This window comes from Dipodomys merriami, unplaced genomic scaffold (assembly GCF_024711535.1).
Source record: "Dipodomys merriami isolate MVZ:Mamm:240054 unplaced genomic scaffold, mDipMer1.0.p SCAF_307, whole genome shotgun sequence".
Lineage (NCBI taxonomy): Eukaryota > Metazoa > Chordata > Mammalia > Rodentia > Heteromyidae > Dipodomys > Dipodomys merriami.
Window position 1 is genome coordinate 901,762 of NW_027204571.1, and position 26,949 is coordinate 928,710.

Sequence of the window (26,949 nt, forward strand, 5' to 3'; positions counted from 1 at the left end):
GCGAAAGAAATTACTAGTGTTATCTAATTGCCTTTTTATTTTTCCTCTGGAGAGTCATTGTAGAAGCATTTAAAAACCACATATATTTGTCATACAGGTCCTCCAGACAGACTGAGCTTACTGCTAAATGGGGGTTTCTCTCCTAATTATGTCTCTTTACATTACCAAAATAAACCTATAAATATTTACAGGAACTGGAAGACCTGTGATTATTCATAAGTTTTATTATTTATTTATTGGTCAGTTTTGCTCAGGATAACACTCTACCACTTGAACCACAGTGCCACTTCGGGCTTTTTCTGTCTATGTGGCACTGAAGAACTGAACCTAGGGCTTCATGCATGCTAGGCAAGCCCTCTACCACTAAGCCACATTGCCAGTCCCTATTCATAATTTTTAATTAAAAAATTAATAAATGATTGGCACTGATCTGAGAAATGGGTTTCCATCCTCTAGTCCAGTCCAGAGCTTTTTCTGACCTTAAAAGGATAGTTCCCAGACAGATGCTTGTGGCTCACACCTGTAATCCTATCTACTCAGGGAGCTAAGATCTAAGGATGAAATCTGAGGATCATAGTTCAAAGACAGTCCAGGTAAGAAAGTATGAGACTCTTACCTTCAATTAACCACCAAAAAGCCGCCAAAAGTGGAGCTGTGGCTCAAGTGGTAGAGTACCACTGTGAGGCAAAAAATCTCAAGGGCAGTGCCCGGGTTCTGAGTTCAAGCCCTAGGATTGGTACACATGTACATACCCACACATACATACATACACATACACATACACACACACATACACACTCACAACCAAACTAATTAACTAAACAAGTAAAATTTAAAAACATCTGGCTGAGGATTTAGTTCAGAGGCAGAGCACATGCTTAGCACGCTGAAGGCTATGATGTCATTCTCTAACACCACAAAATAAATTTTACCTAACCCATCCAATCTTGCCCTTTTCTTCTGTATATAGCACCTAAATTGGAAGGACATACTATCTCAACGTATGTGGTCACACACGCATCCATCATCCTCATGATGCAAAATAGAGGAGGTGGGAGAAACTTGACATGACAACTTATCCCCCAAGTGCAATGGAATCTGATGACAAAGTTAAAGGTATGCCATTATACTGCAAAGAAAGAAAGGAAGAAAACACTAGAAATAATAAACAATTATTTCAGTGCCTACCAAGCTTTCTAATGGCTCCAACAAAGACACAAGCCCTCAATATTTCCGTTGCTTTCCAAGAATATGTCTTTGGCATTACTAACAGACAGCTGAGCAGGTTATCAGGACTGAAGAAGAAATCCTTGGCTACAGACTTTAATTACAGGCTGTTTCATGGATGCTGTCTTGATGCAGCAATAATGTGGTTCTAATAGCTGACAAATTCAAGTCCTGTAGGAGAAAAGGGAAGGGCTCAATTTAGGGATAAAAGGACATAGGGACTATTGGAAATCTTAGTTCTCTTTCAGTGAGTGTTCTTTTAGGAGCTGGCTGGGACTAGGACACCAAAATTCAAGGGAGGGGTAAATTAAGTCACCAAAAAGGACTGAAAAGCATTAGGCATACAGATGAAACAGAATAAAGAAAGGCCATAGATTATGACTTCATCTTTAGAAGCTCTGGGAACATCTTGCCGGTGAGTTCACATATCTAACAATAGTTTCCCAGGCACTTGCTATCTGGGACCAATCTTTCATTGATAAGATACAAAATGGATAATGGAATGTATTAGTTCAGAGGGAAAAGGAATGGAAAAGCCTACCCAAGGAGGATCTTAGCAGGAAACAGATGGCACCCTGCATCCTTATATTGGGTTATGAAGGACAGTTTAACAGAAGCTCAATTTCCCAAGTGAGAAAGGGGTTAAAGAAAACCAGTAAGGGGGGGCTGGGAATGTGGCTTAGTGGTAGAGTGCTTGCCTAGCATGCATGAAGCCCTGGGTTCGATTCCTCAGTACCACATAAACAGAAAAAGCCAGAAGTAGCACTGTGGTTCAAATGGTAGAGCACTTTGCCTTGAGCAGAGAGGCTCAAGGACAGTGCCTAGGCCTTGAGTTCAAGCCCCAGGACTGGCAAAAAGAAAGAAAAAGAAAAACAATAAGGCCTGGAAACATACTCCAAGCCATTACCTCTCCTTGCCCAATGGGCTAGAAGGAACAATCAACAGAAACAAGTAGGGAAGCCAGGCATAGTAGTACATGTCTGTAATGCCAGCTACTACAGAGGCAGAGACAGGATGCTCTCCAGTTTAAGCCCAGTCCACTCAGTTGGCAAGATACTGTCTCAAAGCCAAAATACAAACAAATAAAAGGTCTGGGAGCATGATTCAGGCAGTACAAGGGCTGCCTAGAAGCTGGAGGCGCTACAATAGAGGGTGTCATCATCCACAGCTGGGAAGAAGCAACCTTCCAATAGCAAGCCTTCCAATAGGAAGAGAACTGCAGCCAGCCAGAAGACAGTGGCAACCCTTTGGTGCAGTCCCACAGCAGGCCTGCCACACAACAGGGAGGACCCAGCCCAGGACCAGTCCTGGGCTTAAACCTAGTCAGAATTTAGTCAGCTGGGAGTTTTCAGAGGTTGAGCCTGGAGGCAGAGGCAGCCCAAGTGTAAGGCTGTTGACTGTCATCCATGATCCATTTTATAGGAGCTGTGAAGTCACTAACTCCAAATCCTCCTGCCTCAGTAAACGGAACACTGGAGCCAACGCTGACACCTCCCTTTGCCCTAACAGCAAAGCCACCCTGGCCCTGCCACTTCACAACACCCCAAACATACTTGACATCACTGCCCCTGCTGTCACCCTAAACCAACCAAAGCTTCAGCCACGGCCTGCTGCCTCAACTTCACACTTTTCTCAGTCTCTAAGAGATTTTAGGGAGGAGTGAACAGGGCATGCAGCATGGCACTGGCTTTTGGTCTGGAATGATGAATGAAAGTCCTGGAGATGGCTGCATTACACTTATAAGTGTGGATCACACTTCAACTTCTGTATGCTTCAACTTCTACGTAACGTAATGTATTAATTAGTTAATTAATTAAGCAAAACCACCTCTCCAAAGAGGAATCATTCACTGGTTCCTATATGGCATGGGATCAAATCCAAATCTGTACCATCAACTCTGTACCATGCAAAGTGTGCCCCATCCTCCAAGCTGGGCTGGGCTGGGCTGGGCTCATGGCCCCTCCCCCACCCAACCAGCCTCCTTCAAGGAACTTTCTAGGCTCCCCCACACCTAGCCAGAGATCTCAGTCTCCAAGTCCCGCTACTGGAAAACTGAGAGAGGCCTCCCCAGGGGTCCAGCACACTACCCTTGCCTACTCTGGGTAATAATCCATCCAACTATGTGCCTGCCACACCTATACACAATCAGCTCCGTGAGGACAGGAATAAATCTGTTTGTTCCCCACACAGAGTAGGCTAAGCACTTGTTCCTTGGAGGACAAGTGTCTGGAAAGAAGGAAGGAAGGCCAGTTACCCAGGACCATGCTGTTTCTGGACTAGAGATGGCATGACCACAAACACTGAGTGAGCCAGTGCCCCTTGGGCCTTCCAGCCTCTGGTCACAACACTTGCCTCCATTTTTGTTTAGTAAAGTTTTTAAAGACATATGGTTTACTATATATAATAGATTCATTCATATGGCCAACAGCACCACTGTAGCTCATGTCTGAAGGACAGTGGTATAGTTTCCCTGCATGTCCCAACCTCCTGTATTCAGGAATTTCAGAACTTGAGGGGGGGGGAGGGGGGAGAACACAGTTAAAGTCACCAACAAAAAAAAAGTCAAAAAAAAAAATTTTAACCTGGCAGTACACAGACCTGGGAAAGGACACTTGGCTAACACCAGGAGAGCTAAAAACAGAAGCAGGGACTTAGCTTCAAAGGGGGAGAGGGCTGCCCATCATTCAGCCCCATCCATTTCATATGTGTCAGCAAATGATTGCAAAGGTGCTATACAATTTGGGAGTTTCAAACAAATTTCATCAAGTAGGCAAATCACAAATATAGTGCCCATTAAAAAAAAAAAAATGAGGCTTGCAAATAAGCCCGAGCCTTATTACTTCAAGGTGAGTGATGTGTTCAAGGGCCATACCTTTTACCTACACAAATGAGCAAATGCCTGGATCGTAAATATATATATATATATATATACACACACACATACGTGGGATGACTGTAGAAATTCCCATTGTTGGGGGGGCAGGGGGAGGCTGGGAAGGGATGGGAAGGGGAAACAAAGGAGGAGGCTACAATGCTTGATAAGAAATGTACTCATTATCTTGCCCATGTAATTGTAACCCCTCTGTACAGTATTTTCACAATAAAAAATAAATAAAAATTAAAAAAAAAAAAAAAAAGAAATTCCCATTGTTGGGCTGGAGGTGTCAGGAGAGTGACTGTTTGGTTCTGGTCCATGCCACAGGAAGGGTATGAGGGTTTTCCCATGAGTTCTGAAGACCAGACTTACCATGGAGCTCAAACCCACTGAACTGAAACCTACAAAACAGCGAGCTAAAGCAAACCTTTGCCCTCTTTAAGTTGACTGTGGCAGGCATTTGTTACAGTCATGGAAAGCTTGCTCATGGGGCGTCCCTCACACACCAGTAATTTCCCCCCCACTGGATTTCTTGTCTGCTTTTGATGTTCCCTGTGACATTACTTGGGATACTCAGACCATCTTTTCTGGGCCTTCCTACCACGCTCCGCACTGCAGACAAATGGCCACCACTGAGAAAGGCCTTTGCGTTTCAGATGAGGAACTCCTCACTGCCCTCCTGAGGTTAGCATGCTTTGCTTGCCTCCTGGTGGCCCACAGGCTTCTGTGGCCTGCCTCCACGCCACACGTGACTACCTGGCCCTGCAACCAGTGGGTGACAGCTGATACCCAGAGCCTTTGATACCGTGTCCTCTTCCCCTCACCCAGCAGGTAGCATTAAGCACGAGGCCACAGCTACCTCAAGCCCCAAGGGACATGTTCTAAGGAGATGCACACCCTCCCGGCAGAAGGGCCCCAGGCTTATCCCAGGAAAGGGAGTGAGAAAAGGGATCAGGGAGACCAGCTTCCTAAACCCTGTCGCAATACAACCATACCAGTTTTCAGGAAATGAAACCACCCAGTTCCCACTCAGTTACAGATTAAATTTTGCCCAAGCAACTGGTAGAGATGGAAAATGTGTCTACGGCACTTGTCTCAGATAAGACTCTATCTGAGAAAGAAACTAAGCAAAAAAGAGTGGGTGTGTACAAGTGGTAGAGTATGCCTAGCAAGTTTAGGGTCCAGGGAGGTTTAAAAAAAAAAAAAAAAGAATCTGGAAGCTTTTAGAAAGTGCAAACTCTGGGCCTTACTCCAAACACACAGAATTACAATGTCTGAGGTAGATCCCAGGAAACTGTGTGTGTGTCTGTGTATAAGTTCCACAAGTGAGGCTGATGCTCCCAACCTGAAGACTGACCCTCCCTGGACCACACTGCCTTCCTAGGAAATCATGGGGTCAGAAGGAAGAAGGGACAGTAAAAGGCAGCCACTGTCATCAGCCACCAGTTCTTCCTCCTCGACTTAATGACACCGTGGCCAGCAGCAATTGAGAGGAGGTCAGCACACACAACAGGAAGTACACAGCCCTTTTACAGAATGCGGTACTTCAGGGACAGGCTGTATGTCACACCCAAGGGACCTCAAACTGCTCAGGCCTCTCACATCTATCTGCCCAATTATAGAGAAAGGGGAAGAGAAACACAGCAACACAGCAATGTCACTCGGACGATGTGAACACTGAGGATGGGTACCACTTTCTTCCACGTGCTGAAAGATCCCTATAAGGAAGTTGGTCCAGGGCAGGGAATTGTGGCTTAGTGGTAGAGTGCTTGCCTAGCATGCCTGAGGCACTGGGTTCAATTCCTCAGTACCACACGAACAGAAATTAATAACAGAAAAAATAATCATTTAAAAAAAAAGCAAGAAAGTCAGTCGTCACTAGCCTGTCAGAGGACCTGTCCCAACACAGCCTCTTTGATTCTTGCCAGTAACTGCAATTCAAGTGACACCTGTTTGGGTCACTAGAGGTAACAGACTGGTAACAGACTAAGACACGTGATGCTCCAACAGGCTTCTCAGTTTTGGTGGTCTCCTCTCCTTCCTTAGTTGTCTCCTTTGGGAAGGGGCCTAAAGGCCAGCAACAGAGGATCAGCTTGCTAATAAGGCCAAGGTCAGAGGCCAAGCTTCAAATAAGCTCAGCTCCCTTGCTTTGCCTTGAGGGTCACAGACAGGCCCCCAAAATCCTGCCACTTGGTCATAAAAGGAAGTAGCCAGAGTGGAGAGGGATCAAAGCAAGTCTAACACCGCTGGTGGAAACAGCCAATCGGGTGAATGCTGATGGACAGCCCTTCAGGGGCTCCAGAAACGACCTCACCTCACCGCACCTAATCAGTTCCAGAAAAGGACTCTGTGCTCCTGGAAGGGAGGTGGGAGATCAAAGCACTGCTTGCTAATCATCATTGAGCATTCATTACTTGTTGAGTAACCCAACCCAGCACCCTGACAGCCTCAGTGAGCACCCTTGATCTTTCAACTCAATGGGGCATCAAATTGGGAGGAAGTGGACTGCAAACCTGGGAACCCAGAGACCTGGGGCAGCCCGGGCAGCCAGTCGTTCAGTTATCCCTTCCTTTCTAGTTAACTTTTTAACCCCACCAGGAAATGCATAAATAGAGCACTGGCCTCCCTCCCCCCAACCCTCTGCCACATTTCACTGGGTCCTCAAAGAAAGTCACTGCCAAAACAGGCAGATCTGGGGACAAACACCCCGCTGCTGTTCACAAGCTGTGTGGCCTGAGGCATATCACATTCTACTAGGAGTCCTCAAGTCCTCCACTGACTGTACCAAGAGATAAGACTATCCTTCCTAGCTGTTGGGATAAAGAAAACTCTCACAGCTGCAATAGGGCAGGGTAGTAGGGTGCCACCAAGCTTGTGTGGGCTCCGGGTTTGGTCACCGCAAATAACAACAAAAGAAAATAACTTGTACACGGATAAATCTGCTCATAGCATCATTGTTCACAACAGCCAAAGAGTAGAAACAACCTGAACGCCCATCACAGATGAATGGATAAACCCCCCGAAATCACAGAAAGTGGTCTATTTATAATGGACTATCATTTGGCCACAAAAGGAAGGAAGAATAGCACATGACTATACTTACCAGCAGCTGAACTACAGTTCAAGTTCAGCTTGGGTTAAAGAGTAAGACCTTGTCACAAAACCAAGAGACAAAAACACCAAACAACAAAAACCAACAAGGAAGGCAGGATTGATTTTTCCTATATTGTGGGTGAACTGTGAAAAATCTCATGCTCAATAAAAGAAGCCAGGCACAGAACACCACAGAACTGTCCAGAGGCCAGGAACCCATGGCTCCTACCTGTAATCCTAGGGACTATGGCTCAAGTGGTAGAGCATGAGCCTTGAGCAAAAGAGCTCAGGGGCTGCATCCGGGCCTGAGTTCAAGTCCTAGTATTGGCATGCGCGTGCACGTACACACACACACACACACACACACACACACACACACACACACACACACACACACACACACACACACACACACACACACACACACACACACCTGTCCAAATACAAGGTAAAACAGGTTGAGGGGGAAGGAGTCACCAGTGGGAGAGAGTGAATGAAAATGAATATGGTTCATGTAGTTCATCTGCACCTATGAAAATGGAACAATGAAAGCTGGGGATAGAGGGGACAGGGAGGGTGCCATAGGACTAGGTAAAGTTGACCAGGATACAATGTATACATGTGTATAAAGATCACAATGCAAACCCTTTCAACAATTAACATACTAATTTTAAAAGAAATGTCCAGAATAGGGAAATCCACATAGATAGAAAGTTGCCTGGGGTAGAAAGGAGAGAGGAGTAAAGGTCAGGGACAGAGGTACTGTGTACAACTAGGTTGAGGTTTAAGGTTTCTTCTATTTTAAAATTCTTTGAGTATACCAAACAAAAACAAAAAAAAACTGAAAACTTTTTTTTTTTTTTTTTTTTTTTTTGTCAGTCGTGGGGCTTGAACTCTGGGCCTGGGCGCTGTCCCTCAGCTCTTCAGCTCAAGGCGAGCGCTCTACCACTTGAGCTACAGCGCCACTTCCAGTTTTCTGGTGGTTTATTGGAGATAGGAGTCTCACGGTCTCTCCTGCCCGGGCTGGCTTTGAACCGCGATCCTCAGATCTCAGCCTCCTGAGTCGCTAGGATTACAGGCGTGAGCCACCAGCGCCCGGCAAAAACTGAAAACTTTAAGTAAGTACATTACAGTCTATTTCATGGTATTTTTTACAAGACTGATGCCCCTAAAATACAAAAAAATACTGATACCCTGCAAAGGCTCATTGCTGGCTCTCCTCCCTCCTGCAGGTTCTGGCTGGGCCGAGACTGCATTGGCCGCTGGCTATGTGAACTGGGTGTACCGTCCACAGAGCTTGATGGGACCTAGACACCCCCAGAAGCCATCTTCCTATCTAGGCCTTTGGAGACAAGGAACTAAGGGTTTGACATTTTCTCTTTTTTTTTTTTAAAGTGCCTATCTTCTCAGCAAGGAGACAAGGCACAGGGGGGTGAGGTGGGGAAATCTGGCTGCATTTCTGAGGTTCACTCTATTGTTTCTGAGGTCTTGGTGGTCAGCCTCCACTGTGCAGACCCTCAGACCTCCCCAGAGCAGCAGTGGGTAAAGTCTGACTTTCCTCCTTCAGGTCCTGCAGCCGCTGCTCGGCTTGTGTCCCGTGTGGGGTCTGCAGCGGGAGCTTGTGGTCTCACAAATGGTGCAGGTAGCTCTGCACATGGGGGAGGCCAGCTTTATCACCCACACGCTGCAAACTGAGGCAGAGCCAGGGAGGAAGTTTTTGGGCTCCTACTCTACCTAGGCACCCACGAAGCCACACAGAAAATCCAACATCCCTAAGTAAGTGAAGCCCTGTTCCTACCAATTCCTTAAGGCCGAACCCAAAGAGCAAAGAATTGTCTGGAACACAGCTGACCAATAAAAATATTCAGTGATGGACTGGGAAGGTGGCTCAGTGGTAGAGTGCTTGCCTTGCATGCATGAGGCCCTAGGTTCAATTCCTCAGCACCACATAAGCAGAAAAAGCCAGAAGTGGTGCTGTGGCTCAAGTGGTAGAGCACTAGCCTTGAGCTGAAGAGCTGAGGGACAGTGCGTAGGCCCAGAGTTCAGGCCCCATGACCAACTAAAAACAAACAAACAAACAAATAATTCAGTGAGCCACAGATGAACTTCTCATTTTTTGTGGCAATATCAAAAAAGGTTAAAACAATACAAAACATGTAAACTTAATCTGAATAATTTTGTTTAATCAATATATCAAAACAATGATCATTTCTTCCATAATAAAAATAAAAATATAAGGTGCCTAATTACATTTCAGGTGAATAACATTTGGGACATATAGTAGTTTAAAAACAATTGTTGCTGGGCACCAGTGGCTCAGGCCTATAATCCTAGATATTCAGGCTAGGATTAGCTGAGTAGTTAATAGGATGAGGCTGAGATCTGAGTTTGATGGTTCAAAGCCAGCCTGGGCAGAAAAGTCTGTGAGACTCATCTCCAATTAACCACTAGAAAACAGAAGTGGTGTAATGGCTCAAGCGGTAGAGCATTCACCTTGAGCTAAAGAGCTGAGGAACAGCACCCAGGCCCAGAGTTCAAGCCCCATGACCAACAACAACAGCAACAAAAAAAAAATTGTTGCTGGGTGCTGGTAGCTCAGGACAATAATCCTAGCTACTCAGTAGGCTAAGATCTGAGGATTGTGGTTCCAAGCCTGCCAAGCAGAAAGTCTCCGTGAGACTCTTCAATGACCACTCAAAATCTGGAAGTGGCACTGAGGCTCAAATGGTAAAGTGCTACCTTTGAGCACAAAGAACTCAGGGACAGTGCCCAGGCCCTGAATTCAATTCCCACATTAAAAAAAATTGTTGTGCCGGGCGCCGGTGGCTCAAGCCTGTCATCCTAGCTACTCAGGAGGCTGAGATCTGAGGATCACGGTTCAAAGCCAGCCCAGGCGGGAAAGTTCGTGAGACTCTTATCTCCAATAAACTGCTAGAAAACCGGAAGTGGTGCTGTGGCTCAAGCGGTAGAGCACTGGCCTTGAGCTGAAGAGCACAAGGACAGAGCCCAAGCCCAGAGTTCAAGCCCCACGACCAAAAAAAACAAAACAAAACAAACAAAAAAAAATTGTTGTTCTTCTGAAATTCCAATACAATTGACAACACTGAGTGTGCTGGGCACCAGTGGCTCAAGCCTGCAATCCTAGCTTCTCAGGAGGCTGAGATCTGAGGACTATGGTTTAAAACCAGCCCAGGCAGGAAAGGCCATGAGATTCTTTTTTTTTTTTTTTTTTTTTTGTCGGTCATGGGGCTTGAACTCTGGGCTTGGGTGCTGTCCTTGTGCTCCTCAGCTCAAGGCTAGCGCTCTATGGCTTGAGCCACAGCGCCACTTCTGGTTTTCTATTGTTTATTGGAGATAAGAGTCTCATGGACTTTCTTGCCCGGGCTGCCTTTGAACTGCAATCCGAAGATTTCAGCCCCCTGAGTAGTTAGGATTACAGGTATGAGCCACCAGCGCCCGGCTTCCATGAGACTCTTATCTCCAATAAACCACCAGAAAACCGGAAAGTGGCACTGTGGCTCCAGAGGTACAGTGCTGGCCTTGAGCTGAAGAGTGCAGGGACAGCACCCAAGCCCAGAGTCCAAGCCCCACGACCGACAAAAAATAAAAATAAAAAAATAAAAACAGCCCAAGCAGCAAAATCCTTGAAACTTTTATCTCTAATTAACCACCAGAAAAGCAGAAGTAGAGCTGTGGCTCCAAGTGGCAGAGCACTAGCCTTGAGCAAAAGAGCTCAGGGACAGTGCTCAGGCCCTGAATCTCCAAACCCCATTAACCGCGCGCCCCCCCCCCCCCGCAAAAAAAAAACAAAAACAAAAACCTGATCATTTGTTGTTGTTTTGCCAGTCATGGGGCCTGAACTCTGGGCCTGGGCACTGTCCCTCAGCCCTTCAGTTCAAGACAAGCACTCTACCACTTGAGCCACAGCGCCACTTCTGGCTTTTTCTGCTTATGTGGTGCTGAGGAATTGAACCCAGGGCCTCATGCACGCGAGGCAAGCACTCTACCACTGAGCCACCTTCCCAGCCCTTTTTTGTTGTTTAAATCAGGCAATCAATAAAAATTAACCAATGATGTACACATGTGAAAATGGAACCAAGCAACTTGAGGGAATGGACAGGGTTCAGGGAAACGGCGGAGAATGAATGGGATGCCATACACAAGATGCATTGGACTCGTAAACTGACATGTTAAGCAGGGCACCGATGACACACGCCTGTCATCCTCGCTACTCAGAGGCTGACATCTGAGGATTGTGGTTCAAAGCCAGCCCAGGCAAAAAAGTCTGTAAGATTCTTATCTCAGTGAACCTCCATAAAAACTGGAAGTGTCACTGTGGCTGAAAGTGGTAGAGGGCTATCCCTGAGTGAAAAAATTCAGAGACAGCATCAAGGCACTGAGTTCAAGCCCCATGACCAACAAAAACAGACAGACATGTTGATTGAAACCTCTTTGTACAACTACTTAATGATAGCAAAACTTTCAAATTAATTGATGCAGTGTTTACCCTTATCTTGTACTAAGTCTTTGAAATCTGCTTCTTATTTTATAGGTATAGCACATCTCAATTTGAGCCAACCATGTTTCAAGTGCTGTGTTAGAAGTTAACCCTGTAGAAAGCCCTAGAAAGTTCTTTGTAGTATTTTTTATAATAGCAAAGAAAAACTAATCAGAAATTAGAAATTAGAGCTGATGAAATAACAACTTGTCTTTGAGAGTGCTGGGGACTGAACCTAGGGCCTCAGGCAAGCTACGTAGGTGCTCTCTCGCTGAGCTCCCTGTCCACCCTGTTCAGGGGGCTGAGCATACCACTGACCCCCCACAGGGCTTCAAAGTGAGTGCTGGCGTAACCCCTTTTTACAAGTAAGGGAAGGCATGATCAGAGAGTTATGTGACAGGGTTAGAAGTATGGCTCAAGTGGCTCAGGCACCAACCAGGGAGTAAAACTATCAGATACTGTATTTGAATCTGGTCTTGGGAGTGGGGAAGAGAGAAAGAGAGAAAACTGATGTGACTGACCAAGAAAATGGTGAAACTGAGAATGGACACATGGCAGCAGGCAAGTGGGACAAAACACACCCAGGCCGGATCAGCATGGACTTCGGAGGGATACAGATCAACGTGTCATGTTCCCTCTGGCTGGTGGATAGTGAGGGGCATTGGTTGAAAGCTCGAGCTCAGCTATCACCCAGAACTCTCAGTCCTAATAAGCCTTCATCTATTTTTGGGGGGGGGCGTCTGGTCGTGGGGCCTGAGCTCTGGGCCTGGGCGCTGTTCCTCAGCTCTTCAGCTCAAGGCTAGTGCTCTACCACTTGAGCCACAGCGCCATTTCTGGCTTTTTTCTTTTTGCTTATGTGGTGCTCAGGAATCAAACCCAGGGCCTCATGCATGCAAGGCAAGCACTCTACCACTGAGCTACCTTCCCAGCCCAAGCCTTCATCTAGTTAAGCCTCAGTTTCCTTGTCTGTGAAACGAGTCACAAATGCTAACTCCATAGTCTAAACAAAATCAGAGATGCAGGAGATCAGAGAGCAGCTACCTGTCCCTTCTGTGGTATTCATCATGTCACTACTATAGTTTGTCCCAGTTCCTTTCTTGTTTAACTAGAAATTTTTATGTTGAATACTGAAAGATTTACAGAGAAAGATATACTTTCAAAAGGGAGGAAAAGAGTCTATGGCATAGATAGAGAAAAAGGGAGGAAAAAAAGAAAGGAGGGACAAAAAGAAAATCCACCTAATAATAAAGTTGAACCATCGCTTCCCCACAATTAACTAGGTGACCACCAGGGGGTGATACTCAGTTTCCATAGCTAGGTGACATGAACCTTTTTTTTTTTTTTTTTTGGTCTGTTGTGGGGCTTGAACTCAGGGACTGGGCACTGTCCCTGAGTTTCTTTGTGCTCAAGGCTAGTACTCTACCACTTGAGCCACATTCAGCTTTTGAGTGGACAATTAGAGATAAAAGTCACAGAGACTTCTGCCCATGCTGGCTTCAAACAGCAATCATCAGATCTCAGACTCCTGAGTAGCTAGGATTACAGGTATGAGCCACTGGTGCCCAGCAGAATTTTATGTTTTTTTTTGTTGTTGTTGTTTGTTTGTTTTTTTTTTATCAGTTGTGGGGCTTGAACTCAGGGCCCTCTTTTTTTTTTTTTTAACTCAAGGCTAGGGCCTTACCACTTTGAGCTACAGCTCCACTTCCTGAACACTTTTTTTTTGGTTGGTTGTGGGGCTTGAACTTTGGGCCTGGGCGCTGTCCCTGAGTGTTAGCCCAATGAGCTCCCTTCCCAAAGCTTAGCATGCTCCTTCCCCTTTCCACCGCTTAGCATGCTCCTTTCCTAGGCAACACTAGGCCCTTGTAATAGTAAAGGCAGTAAATAATCAGCCTCCAACTCCTCTTTATCTTGAGATGGCACTCCTCTGGGGCAGCTACCACCACATAAGAGTGACCTTCAGGTCTGGGCAGCTGTAGGGCCCTTTATCTACTACTTGAGCAGCCGCCATCAATCCTAGTCCACCATAGTCCTCACATCCGCATTCTAGCCCCTCCTAAACCTCTAGGTTATGTAGGTCACCTTAGACAATAGCTAGCACTTCTTCTTAATCCTCTCTTGTGAGAAGGGGTCTTGGTGGTCCCTTCACCGGCAATAAACTTTTACTTTGTTCTTTGTACCTGGATATCTGCGTGTTTTTCTGGCAAAGTCTAATATACTTTAACACTGAGCTCTTCAGCTCCAGGAATGTTCTACCACTTGAGCCACAGTGCCACTTCCAGTCTCACCACCTTTGCTGCCTGGACTGGATTTGAAACTTGATCCTCAGATCTCAGCTTCCTGAGTAGCTAGAATTACAGGCATGAGCCACCATGCCCAGCCTGAACCACCCCCTTTTATTTGTTGGTCGTGGGAGCTGAACTCTGGGCCTGGTTGCTGTCCCTCAGCTCTTCAGCTCTTCAGGCTAGCACTCTACCACTTGAGCCACAGCGTCACTTCCAGCTTTTTTCTGCTTTTGTGGTACTGAGGAATTGAACCCAAGGGCCTCAAGCATACGAGGCAAGCATTCTACCACTGAGCCACCTTCCCAGACCCTGAACCCTTTTTTAAAAAACAAATATTTGCGGCTCCAGGTTGTGGCTCATGCCTATAATCCCAGTCACTCAGGCTTGGTGATTAGGTTTGATAGTTAAGGACTGCTCTTTCAAAACCAACCTTGGCAAAATGTTCTCAAATGTCATCTCAACCAATTTTTAAAACACAACTAGGTATGGTTGTACATGCTTGTGATCTCAGATACTCTTACACAGAACACATAAACAGGAAGAACACAGTCTAGGGCGGCATAACTACAAGATGCTATCACAAAAAGAACTAAAGGGAAAAAACTGAGAGGGTAGCTCAGGGGTACAGCACCTGTCTAACAAGCATGAGGTCATAAGTTCAACCTCCAGAAGCAAAAAACAAAAATAAAAACTTAAATTGAGCCCAGCGCAGATGGCTTAGGCCTGTAATCCTAGCTACTCAGGAGCTGAGATCTGAGGATCGAGGTTCCAAGCCAGCCCTGGCAGGAAAGTCTGTGAGACTCTTACCTCCAATAAACCACTAGAAAACCGGAAGTGGTGCTGTAGCTCAAGCAGTACAGCACTTGCCTTGAGCTGAAGAGCTGAGGGACAGTGTCCAGGCCGAGTTCAAGCCCCATGACCGACAAAAAAAAAAAAAAAAACTTAAATTGAGCCAGGCTCTGGTGGCTCATACCTGTAATCCTTGCTACTCAGGAAGATGAGATCTGAGGATCGCTCAAACCCATCCCAGACAGAAAAGTTCGTGAGACTCTAATCTCCAATTAAACACCCGAAAACTCTGGGGCTGGGAAGGTGGCTCAGTGGTAGAGTACTTGCCTTGCATGCATGAGACCCTGAGTTTGATTCCTCAGCACCACATAAGCAAAAAGAAAAAAGTGGAAGTGGTGCTGTGGCTCAAGTGGTAGAGCCCTAGCCTTAAGCTGAAGAGCTGAGGGACAGCGCCCAGGCCCAGAGCTCAGGCCCACAACAGGACCCCCAAAAAAAAAAGAAAAGAAAAGAAAACTAGAAGTAGCACTGTGGCTCAAAGTAGTAGAGTACCAGCCTTCAAAAAAAAAAAAAAAAAAAAAAACACAGGGACAGCCCCCAGGCCCTGAGTTCAAGCCCCATGACTGACAGGAAAAAAAAAAAAAATCAGCCAGGTACTGATGGTTCACACCTCCTAACTACTCAGGAGGCTGAGATCTAAGGACCACGGTTCAAAGCCAGCCTGGGCAGGAAAAGTCCATGAGATAAGAATTGAAGATAAGAATCTCCAATAAACCATCAGAAAACCAGAAGTGGCCCTGTGGCTCAAGTGGTACAGTACCCAGGCCCAGAGTTCAAGCCCCATGACAAAAAAAAAAAAAAAAAAAAATCAAACCAAAATCTAATTACAGCATCTATAATGCCCATATCACTACAATCATTCAGCACAATTGGGGTGCCCTCTCCCAGTAGCCTTCTGAAAAGCCGCTAACACTCATCCTATAAAAGTGAACGGCGGTGGGAAATAGTCTCCCAACTGTGGGCAGCGTGCATCTTACCTTTGGAGTCTTCTTTGGCCAGCTGACCACAGGGACGCCAGTGATGGCCAGACTGGGGTCATCTTCTGCATGCTCCTTCAGGACATTCTGTAGCCAAACAGAGGAGGCATATCATCCCAGAGAAGGGGACATCTCAAGCACACAGTCTTGCTAACTTCTTACCAAATACCCTGCAAAGGCTGGATGGTAATGCCTCAGATCCCTATGGACCACAAGCTCAACTATGTACTCAAAGAAACAACTGCCAGGCCCTGGTACCTCAGAGCCCTGACTCAGTTGCTCCTTCAGCCAACTTGTTTTTTGTATCCTAATCCTGGCACATGAGATCACAGTATCAGCACTGGACATAAGCAGATACTTGATCTTAATTTGACCAAGGATGCCACACCTGTAATAACAGCTACTCAAGGCAGTGATGTAAGGATCACAATTTGATCCCAAACCAGACAAAAGTTATTGAGAGCCTAGCAAAAAAAAATGCCTGACATGGAGGTGCACACCCCATGCTATATAACCCCAGCTATTTGGGAGATGGAAACAGGATGTTGGTCCAAGCCTAGCCCAGGCAAAGAATGAGACCCTGTTGGGTGCAGGTGGCTCACGCCTGTAATCCTAGCTACTCAGGAGGCTGAGATCTGAGGATCACAATTCAAAGCCAGCCTGTGCAAGGAAAGTCCGTGAGACTCTGATCTCCAATAAACCACTAGAAAACTGGAAGTGGCGCTGTGGCTCAAGTGGTACAGCACTTGCCTTGAGCTAAAGAGCTGAGGGATAATGCCCAATCCCAGAGTTCAAGCCCCACAACCAACCAAAAAAAAAAAAAAAAAAAAAAAAAGAGACCCTATCTGAAAAGTGATCTGAAACACACACACACACACACACACACACACACACACACACACACACACACACACACACACACACACACACACACACACACACACACACACACACACACACACACACACACACACACACCCCTATATATGAGGCAATAGATAGCTAGATTGTTTTTATTTTTATTTTTTTTCCTTCTGTACCACTGCCTGAGGCTTGAACTCAGGACATGGGTGCTGTCCCTGAGCTTCTTTTGCTCATAGTTCAAGTGCTATCACTTGAGCCACATCTCTACTTCTGGCTTTTTTGGTAATTTAGTGGAGATAGGAGTCTCACAAACTTTCCTGCCCAGGCTAGCTTCGAATCTCGATCCTCAGGTCTCAGTCATGAAGAGGACCCGCATATGACCCAGATACATGTTGTAGGAACCCAGCCCAGAACAGAGAGCCTTTCCAGGCAGGAGGGAGACATCTGCCCACCACAGGCAACAATAGCCCTGACACTGCACAGCCAGAGCCAGCCTCCAGCAGAGGTCGCCCTGCAGCTCCAACAGTGGCTAATGCTCAGGTGCCCCCAAAGCATTTCTGGGATATAGTCGCCCTCCTGGAGAGCACCAGAACAGTGTGCACCAAGCCACTCTGAGCCAAACCACCTACCATCACACGGAACAGAACCTGCTCATCCTCACTCAACTGCCCAAACCCCAGCCTTGATCTCTGCTTACCTTCACGCCCTCCAGGAGTGCCTGGGGGTCCTCGATGCCCTCGGGGACACACTTCTTGTTCTCTGGGAGGGACTCAAGTTTCTCCACTAGGGCCTTCAAGCCCTTCAGTTCAAACTCAGTGAGGTGTGTCCATTTGGCAGACATTTCAGTAGTGGGCGAGCCAGTGGGTGTCTTGGGGTAGTCTATGGGCATCGTCGCAGACTTTGTGCTGTCCTCAGACTCATTTGACAGCGTCCTCTTGAGGAACCGCATGGCAGGTGCTTTGGGCTTCTTCCCTGAGTTCTCCTGATCCTCAGAAGGGGTGCTGGTGGGTGAGGTGGGACCATCGGCAGGTGGCTTGGATGCTGTATCTGTACCATGTCCTTCCTCCTCTTCTTTCTCCTCCTCGTCCTCCTGGGGCTGCTGCTCACAGGACTCCTCCTCCATCTCCACCCAGGAATCAGAAGAAAAGCCGTCTACACTGGTCTTCGTTGGGGCATCTGCAGGAAATGGGGTTAAAGATGCAAGATGATGGCCTTACTGCCTGCTAGGAGCTCTGGAAATGCCTTGTCACATCCCGTGCTTGTGCAGAGAGAAGGCTCCAACCATTCTAAAGGTAGTCAGACACAGATTCAAATCTCAGCTCTGCTTCTTCCCGGTTATGTACAGGGTTATATCTCCTCTCTGGACTTACCTGGCACTTTACTGAATACAGAGAAATCAGGTGAAAACAGCATAGATCACAACCATGATCACAGATCACTTATTTTTTTGTTTGTTTTTGGGTCCGGTCATGGGGCCTGAACTCTGGGCCTGGGCGCTGTCCCTCAGCTCTTCAGCTCAAGGCTAGCACTCTACCATTTGAGCCACAGTGGCGCCACTTCCGGCTTTTTTCTTTTTGCTTATGTGGTGCTGAGGAATCAAACCCAGGGCCTCATGCATGCAAGGCAAGTGTTCTACCACTGAGCCACCTTCCCAGCCCACAGATCACTTATTAACAGGGGCAACCCTTGCAAGGAAGCAGGAGGGGAGATGAAGCGATGATAGGATTATAGCTAAAGACTATGGGCTCCTGGGGCTGGGAAGGTGGCTCAGTGTTAGAGCGCTTGCCTTGCATGCATGAGGCCCTGGGTTCGATTCCTCAGCACCACATAAGCAGAAAAAGCTGGAAGTGGTGCTGTGGCTCAAGTGGTAGAGCACTAGCCTTGAGCTGAAGAGCTGAGGGACAGTGCCCAGGCCCAGAGTTCAGGCACCATGACTGGCAAACAAACAAACAAACAAACAAAAAAGAGTATGGGCTCCTTCTCCCCACCCCCGAGTCCTGGGGCTTGAACCCAGGGCCTGGGTACTGTCCCTGAGCTTCTTCTGCTCAAGGCTAGCACTCTACCATTCGATCCACAGTGCCACTTCCAGCTTTTTCCTTTTATGTGGTATTGAGGAATCAAACCCAGAACTTCATGCATATTAGGCAAGCACTGTACCATTAAGTTACATTCCCAGCCCACAGTACAGGCTTCTTTATGGGATGATGAACACACATTTCAAATACTGGTGATGGTTATACATACATGTGAACAGTCTAAAAATCACTGAACTGAACACATTAAAGGGTTAGCATGTATGATAGATGAACTATAATATAGCCCAATAGAGCTGTTTTTTGTTTTGTTTTGTTTTTGGGTCCGGTCGTGGGGCCTGAACTCTGGGCCTGGGTGCTGTCCCTCAGTCAGCTCAAGGCTAGCGCTCTACCATTTGAGCCACAGCACCATTTCTGGTTTTTTTCTTTTTGCTTATGTGGTGCTGAGGAATCGAACTCAGGGCCTCGAGCATGCAAGGCAAGTGCTCTACCACTGAGCCACCTTCCCAGGCCCTAGAGCTGTTCTTTAAAATACAAAACATGGCCAGGCTCACACCTGTTATCCTAGCTGTTCAGGAGGCTGATATCTGAGAATTGCAGTTTGAAACCAACCCAGGCAGAAAAGCCCCTGTGAGACACTTATCTCCAATGAACCACTCAACAACCAGAGTGGAGCTATGGCTCAAAGTGGTAGAGCGCTAGCCTTGAGCAAAAGAACTCAGGGACAGTGCCCAGGCCCTAAGTTCAAGCCCCACAACCGCCAAAATAAAATAAAATAAAAATGTAATACATGGGCTGCGGGTTGACTCAGTGGTAGAAAACTTGCTTAACATGTGTGAGGCACCTTGGGTTTGATCCATGTGTGACGCCTTGGGTTTGATCCTCAACTCCACAAGAAGAGAAAAAAAGATGTCACGAGTATTTACTTTAAAGGTTGGTTACTCACCAATAAGCATGGATTCTCGCTGATACTCCTGAGTGAGGTAGGAGCGCTGGGTCACGCAGTACACATATCTCTCCAAGACATACCAGCACATCTCATAGTAGAAGGGGTAACGGAACTTGGGCTGGACCTGAAAGCAAAGATCAGGCAGGTGGAGATCAGTTTCTGTGGGTGACAGGGAGAGGAGGGAGAGTCATGGGCAGAGGCTCCTGAAGGTAAGGTTTATTATTCTCATCATCTAGCAAAAATGCAAATGGAAGAAGGGAAAATGAGGAATGTCACTGGCAGGGAGGCAAGAGGGAGGTGCTGAAAGGGGCCAATAGAGCAGCATGCACAAATGAGACAGAGGAAGAGGCCTGAGTGAGGACATCACTTCATTGGTTGAGCTGCATGTCCAGAAAGGAGAACCAACAGGGTTCCACTTTGTGCTTCTGTCAGATGGAGAAAAACAGAGCTCTTCCCTGACCTTGCCAGTCCCTGAGGATGGGAGCCCTGCCTAATTCCAGCTACACCACAGACATGGACTCCTCATTCTAGAATATTCTGGCACATACTCGGTCTCTCCTCTCGATTGCCCCCTCCCCATTCATACCCTTTTGTAGTACAGTACTACAGAAGAAGGCCAGCGGGGAAGGCCAATGAAGAGGACAGGGGTATCTGGCCTTACCAATTTGGGGTCTCAGAGGTGTACCTCTGCTGCTCCTCTCACCTCCACATCACTGCCCGGCCTGGCTTCTACCAAAGGCTCCGGGGGACTTCAAGTCCCCATCAGTAGTGGGTCTGGAACTGGACTCACATGGAGACTCTGCCTTGGGGGAGGGGGGGTCTCTTACAAGTGGAGACAGTGAGTATAGAACACTATCAAAAAGGCCTAGGTATCTGGGGCTGGGAAGGTGGCTCAGTGGTAGAGCGCTTGCCTTGCATGCATGAGGCCCTGGGTTCGATTCCTCAGCAGCACATAAGCAGAAGAAAAAAAAAAGCTGGAAGTGGCGCTTTGGCTCAAGTGGTAGAGCACTAGCCTTGAGCTGAAGAGCTGAGGGACAGCGCCCAGGCCCAGAGTTCAGGCCCCACGACTGGACCCCGCCAAAAAGGCCTAGGTCCCAGGGGGGTTGAGATGATGGCAGGTAGGAGTCTGTGTGGAGGAAATGACAGCAAGAGATAGGAAGGAGAAACACCACTGATGACTCCAGCACAGGGGAACCTGTGGAAACTGGTGGGCAGAGGAAGAACAAGGATGTGTCAGGGTCCTTCAGATGCTATACAATGGGTCTAGCGTGTCCAAACTCACACCTGGCCTGCCCTCTTGCCAAGGGTATGTTTGTGAACCAGAGATCCCTCTTCCCTTTTCCTACCCTGTCCCTGATCTGCTCACACTCAGGGCAGTATTATACCTGGGGTACACAGACCAATACAAGCAGATCACTATCTTCCATTTGCCCTAAAACACATTTTCCTGCCATCCTCCGTGTGCCTCCGTTCTGCCTGCCCTCAGCTCCCTGTCCACGCCTGCCAACTTGTATTCCAGCCATGAGGCCTTTTCCCGTTCTGGGTTGTTACTTCATCCGCACACTGGGTCCGTTTGATCTCCCTGTGCCTGGTGGATGACATGCTTTGGGACGTGATCAAGGTTGTCACATGCTTTTTAGTTCCTTGGGGAGATGCATGGAGTTGGATCACAGTCTAGCGTTTTCCTTGGCTCCAGCTACTTTATGAGAACCTCAATGGCACTGCTAGGATAGTAAAAGTATACATATACATATACATATATATATTAATAATTGTTTTTCAAATATTAAATCAGTACCCCTGAAGTTTATGAAAGAGGTGGGCTCTTGGGCATGAAGCAGATTGTGATCTCCTGTGATGAAGAAGGGCAGGGTACTTGGCCCCACCCCTATTTCAAAGCAAGGGCGAAATGACTTTGAAAAAAACTGTCAACCCCTAAAATGCAAGGTGAGGAACTTACACTCTCATGCAACTGACAATTGACTCAAATGACATTTTGACTTTTCAAATTTTTGGACACTTGTCCAAACTACTGTGCCACTACTGGCTATCAGGATGCCTAAGAATCTAACATGGGAGGAAAAAAAAATTGGAAGGGCAGGCTCTATTTCAGGAAGGGAAGATAAATCTCCCCTGTTTATTGCTGAACCCAAGGGAAACCAGCTGGGTGAAAATAAATGCTGATGAAGGAATTCAAGGGTTTGGGTCTTTTGTGTTGTTGTTGTTTTTTTAATTTTTTTAATTTTTTTTTTCCAAGAGAGGGCTGCAGGAAGCAAAATTTGCAAAGAATTGACTTACAAACAGGTTGTCGCCTTCCACCCTTCGCCTTCAAAAGGTTTCAGCCACATGCCTGGGAACATTAAACACAGGATTGCTCGATATTATTTGATGACAAACCTGGAGCCTCAACAGAACTGAGCTGTTAATCAACCTCAGTCCAAAAACAAAAGGCAAGGCAGTCAGAAAGCGCTACCGTTCCCAGCCAGGAAAGTAACCAAATCTATCAGTGGATCTCAAGGGTTCAATTTAAGTTCCAAAGGCTTATTCAAGCGGCACATTGCCTGAACCCTTCCTCAGAGTCCCAGGTCATCTGAGAAGGGAGTGCCCCTGCAGATGACAGCGCAAGCCTCCATGCATTCAGAACTCCCCGTGCCAAGGAGCTGAAAAAGTAACATGAGGGTGGGTGGAAGGATCTTAAAATTTGTTTTTCTCCTGGAAAAAAAAAAAAATCAGTGGAAGAAAAAAAAAATCTGATGGTAGGGGGAAAAGGGTGCAGAAAGGTAAATTATTTACACGTTCCAAACAGATTCACTGGCTATGAGGGGAAGCACAAGCTGGCATTACCTTTTCAGAGAAGGCTGCTTTCACTTGAGCCATTTAAGAAAAAAAAAAAAAAGAGAGACAAGTATAAGAGGCAGTAGTTTGCAGGATTTTTCATTTGGCCCTTCCTATCTTTTTATTATTGTTGTTGTTGAACTCAAGGCCTGGACGCTATCCGTGAGCCTCTTCCTGTTCAAGGCTAGCGCTCCACCACTTCTCTGCCCAAGCTGGCTTTGAACTGTGATCCTCAGATCTCAGCCTCCTGAGCAGCTAGGATTATAGGTGTGAGACACCAGTGCCCAGCTTCCTACCTCTTATTAGCTTAACTTGAGTTAAAAGTGTATCATTGTCGTTGTGATCTGATGTTAAAGGAATGAGCATGCAGCATATCCACTCTGCTGAAGCTTTCTACCATCATCATCTTCAGAGCTGGGAAACTTTCTCCACCAGTCCTCAAAGGCTTGCACCTGATTGGCTGCCTGATGTGCAGGGACGCTACAGGATAAGGTCACCTACCATCCAGCCCAGAAATGGGAAACAATGAGAGCAAGACAAGGCTTCCTGAACCATGGAGAATCTTGACATCTTGTCTGGATAGGGCCCCCCATCTTGAGCCACAGTGGCAAATTCCTCTTCTAAGACAGTCTGCAAATTGACACTTCCTCTGCGCGACCTACAGCACTTGATTCCAAACAAAGCCATGTTTAAGGACTCCCACAAAACAAAACAAAAACAAAACAAAAGTTTCCTGCTCCTAGGGCTTGAACTGAGGGCCCAGGCACTGTCCTTGGGCTTTTTTTTGTTTTTTTGGTCGGTCATGGGGCTTGAACTCTGGGCCTGGGTGCTGTCCCTCAGCTCTTCAGCTCAAGGCGAGAGCTCTACCGCTCTACCGCTTGAGCCACAGCGCCACTTCCGGTTTTCTAGTGGTTTATTGGAGATAAGAGTCTCACAAACTTTCCTGCCTGGGCTGGCTTTGAACCATGATTCTCAGCCTCCTGAGTAGCTAGGATTACAGGTGTGAGCCACCAGCGCCCAGCTGAAAAGAAAATTTTTTTAATGGCCATAACCTTCTTAAGGGAGCTCATAGGGATGCAAGGAATTAAGCTGTAATGAGCTGACAAGAACTCTGGCGTTTTATTGGGCTTGCAGGACTCTCCTCAGTGCCTTTTGTCTGCATTGACTCCTAGAATATAAACAACTGAATCTTGCAGCCAAGCCCTCTCCAAAGACCAGAAATCAAAGCAGATTAAAAAGCCTGCTTTTTCCAGCCTAGCCTACTCCACAGCCCCTCCCCAGCCAGCAACCTACTTCAACGAAGCCAGACAGGAGGCCTGCCTACTCAGAGGACAGGCAGAGGAGGCCTTGGGGAGACAGGCCCTGTCATACATCCATATGTGGGCACCATGCCACAGAGATCCGTGTGAGGCTTGGGGGCCCTCCTTTACCTTGCCTCCAGGCCTTGAGTGCCGCCAGTGGGGGAGAGGGAAAGAACAGGGCTCAGATCCTCTGCAATGTATAATCAGATCTCCAGGGGAGGGGACAGAGCTCCAGTTAAGTTGCCAAAGCATTCAGAAACCCCAGCCTGACTCCAGCTTTAGGGAATAGCCTGGGAAGTCCAGGCCTGACTTCTCCCTCTAGACTGTTCTGTGTCTACCTACACCCTCTGGTCTGCTCACAAACACACTGGGCTCTTCTTCAGGGTCGGCCAAAGAACAGCTGGCCCAAGTCCAGAAGAGCTTGACTCAGACTGAGACATGACCATTGTGCCCCAACAGTGCCGTTCTCCTAAATGGCACAGGGCACGTGCTCCAGACAGGGGCTAGCCTGAAGAACGTCCACGAGCCAGGGAATCTGCACAAGATCATGGTCTAGATCTGGGTCTCTGCAGACTTGGGCATCAGACAGCAAATCTGCTGGGCAGAAAGGTAAGCAGACCTGGTATCACAACTGACTGCTCCAAGTGTTCTCCAGGACCCTTGGTCCCAGCCCCTCAATGCTAGGACTAATACAAGATACCAATTACACAGAATGGCTAAAAGCTCATCTCAGGTATGTAATTCCATGAAAATGTAGGCCTGTAAACAAACTGGAAAAATAGATGCAGCCTGGAGCAGCTTTGCGATGCTCCTATAGGGTCCACCTCCATGAGAAGAGAAACCGCGTAGTCTACCCACAGTGGGGAGACATACTACAACAGAGATAAACCTTGAAATCATAATGCTGAATGAAAGAAGCTTGACACACAAGGCCACACATTATGGGATTCCATTTACATCAAATGCTAGTCCCTAGGGAGGCAAGTAGATAAGGGGCTACAGAAGTTGGTGGAGAAGGCGGGGGGGGGGGGAGGGGGGGGGAAGGAACAATTGCTAATGGGCACAACAATTGCTAATGGGCACAGGGCTTCTGTCAGGGATTACAAAAATGTTCTGGAATTAGTAATGAAGGTTACATTTGTGAATATACCTGAAACCATTGTACATTTCAAATAGTGACCTTTTTTTTTTTTTTTTTTTTTTTTTTTTTTAGTGACCATTTTTTTAAAGAAAAAAAATTTTTTTTGGTTGGTTGTGGGGCCTGAACTCAGGCCAGGGCCTGGGCACTGTCTCTAAGCTCTTTTGCTCAAGGCCAGTGCTCCACCACTTTGAGCCACAGCTCCACTTCCGGTTTTTGAATGGTTAATTGGAAACAAGAGTCTCATGGGAACTTTTTTTCCTAGGCTGGCTTTAAAAGGTGATCCTCAGATCTCAATCTCCTGATCTCCTCTACATAAAAACTTAAATAGCCCATAAAAAAATCAAAGAGGGACCTTTGGGCCAGTATTGAATGCATGGGGACATGTGGTCAAACTACAGCAGGGAAGGGCTGGGAAGCTGGCTTAGTGGTAGAGCACTTGCCTTGCATGCATGAGGCCCTGGGCTCGATTCCTCAGCACCACATAAGCAGAAAAAAAGCCGGAAGTGGAGCTGTGGCTCATGTGGTAGAGCGCTAGCCTTGAGCTGAAGAGCTGAAGGACAGCACCCAGACCCAGAGTTCAGGCCCACAACCAGACACCCCCCCCCAAAAAAAAAGTACAGCAGGAAAAGGGGGGATGATGGCAAGGTCCCAGGCATCAAGGCTTTTGGGGGAAATTCACAGAGTGCTAGGCACTTGTGGGCCCTTGGTCCCTGAGTGTGTGGGGTGGGGGAGAGCTGATCCATGAGAAACCACCAAAGGCACTGTTACTGTCAAGGCCCCAGGCATGCCTGGGCCTGGGAAGCATGAGCACCTCATGAGACACTGCCAGCATGCACTGAGATGAGCACTGAGCTGGGGACCTGGGAGGGGACTCACAGACATGGACTGCCAGAGAAATGACCTGAAAGGACAGCCAGGACCTGACCTTATCCCAGGCCAGGCTTCGTTCCAAGAAGATCCTCAATCTCTCCACACCAGACAAGAACAAAAAGTCCAATTCCTGATAGGTCACATTGCCTTCTCAAGAAACACTTCCTTTTCTTCAGTGGGGCTTGGGGGATGGGGGGGAGCCTCAGGCCCGGAGATGAACAGAAACTCCAGGAGCTTGAGGAAAGGATTCTTGTGGGATCAAAGCCAAGGCCCAGCTTGAGGCGGGGGTGGAAGAGGCCGCACCCCATTAGAGGAGAAGGAAGCCTCCTTACCCGGGTTCTGTCTTCGATCTCGTAGATCCGCAGCTGCATGGGCACGTTGAAGCTGTGCAGGATGTTCCCGCCGAACACCAGAGAGTCTACAGGGGTGTAGACTGCGTGGATCCAACCTGGACAAGGAGGGGCAGAGCGAGGGTGAGCCCTGGCCCCTGGGGACCCACTCCTCACAGGCTGGAGGGAGGGAAAGACTGCACACAGGAGGGCACTGGGGGCCTGATGCAGACCGTGGAGGCTCCTAGCTGGCATGGAGGACCCAGCTTGGAAGTCTTACTGGTCCTGGCTAACTCAAGTCCAGTGCTGGGAAGCTATAAACCAGCCTCTTCTCTGAGGCTCTCAATCATCCAGCCTTCCTCCTGGGACCCAGCTGCAGTTGCCAACAGAGACAAAGAGAGGCCCTATTTCCACAGTGGCCGGGAAGCTGCACATCTTTCCTGAGCCTATGTCTCAACCCCCACCCCCTAGAGCACCAGCCTTAGGAGGGGTGGAAAAGGAACTGGGCAGAACCATGGCTACACAGTGACCAGGACCAGGACTCAGAATTGGTTTCTAACACTTTTGCTCATCGGCTGGCGCTCTACCACCCAAGTCATACTTCCAATTCTCAGAGTATACCTTCTTGACTTCAAATGTTCCCAGGAGCATTTCCAGGGGGTGGTCTTAGACACATGGCTCCTGCACCCACCTGACTTCTGCATCCACCTGGTGGTGCAACAGCTCTCCCTTTCAAGAGCAAAGGGCCATGTCCTGTCACCTCCCTGGGCTCCCAGGCCAGAGCCTTCCCTGCTAGAGTGCTCCCTTGTGCCAGGTACAATCTAAGAGC

The 26,949-nt window shown here is 47.5% G+C and overlaps 1 protein-coding gene across 7 annotated transcripts in view; it reads right to left on the reverse strand.

Moving 5' to 3' along the window:
• The window catches only part of LOC138840934 (lysine-specific demethylase 2B), a 91,758-nt gene that overhangs the window by 27,827 nt on the left and 36,982 nt on the right, over positions 1-26,949 (reverse strand). For 6 of the 7 annotated variants that reach the window (XM_070041374.1, XM_070041375.1, XM_070041376.1 and 3 more), the window contains 4 exons: positions 26,124-26,239; positions 19,642-19,768; positions 17,360-17,838; positions 15,799-15,885 (listed from right to left, as the gene is read on the reverse strand). In XM_070041374.1, coding sequence (XP_069897475.1) covers positions 15,799-15,885; positions 17,360-17,838; positions 19,642-19,768; positions 26,124-26,239 — 809 coding nt within the window. Of the gene's footprint in view, positions 1-15,798; positions 15,886-17,359; positions 17,839-19,641; positions 19,769-21,942; positions 21,966-26,123; positions 26,240-26,949 lie in introns of those variants that run through there. The other variant, XM_070041380.1, reaches the window with a different exon arrangement.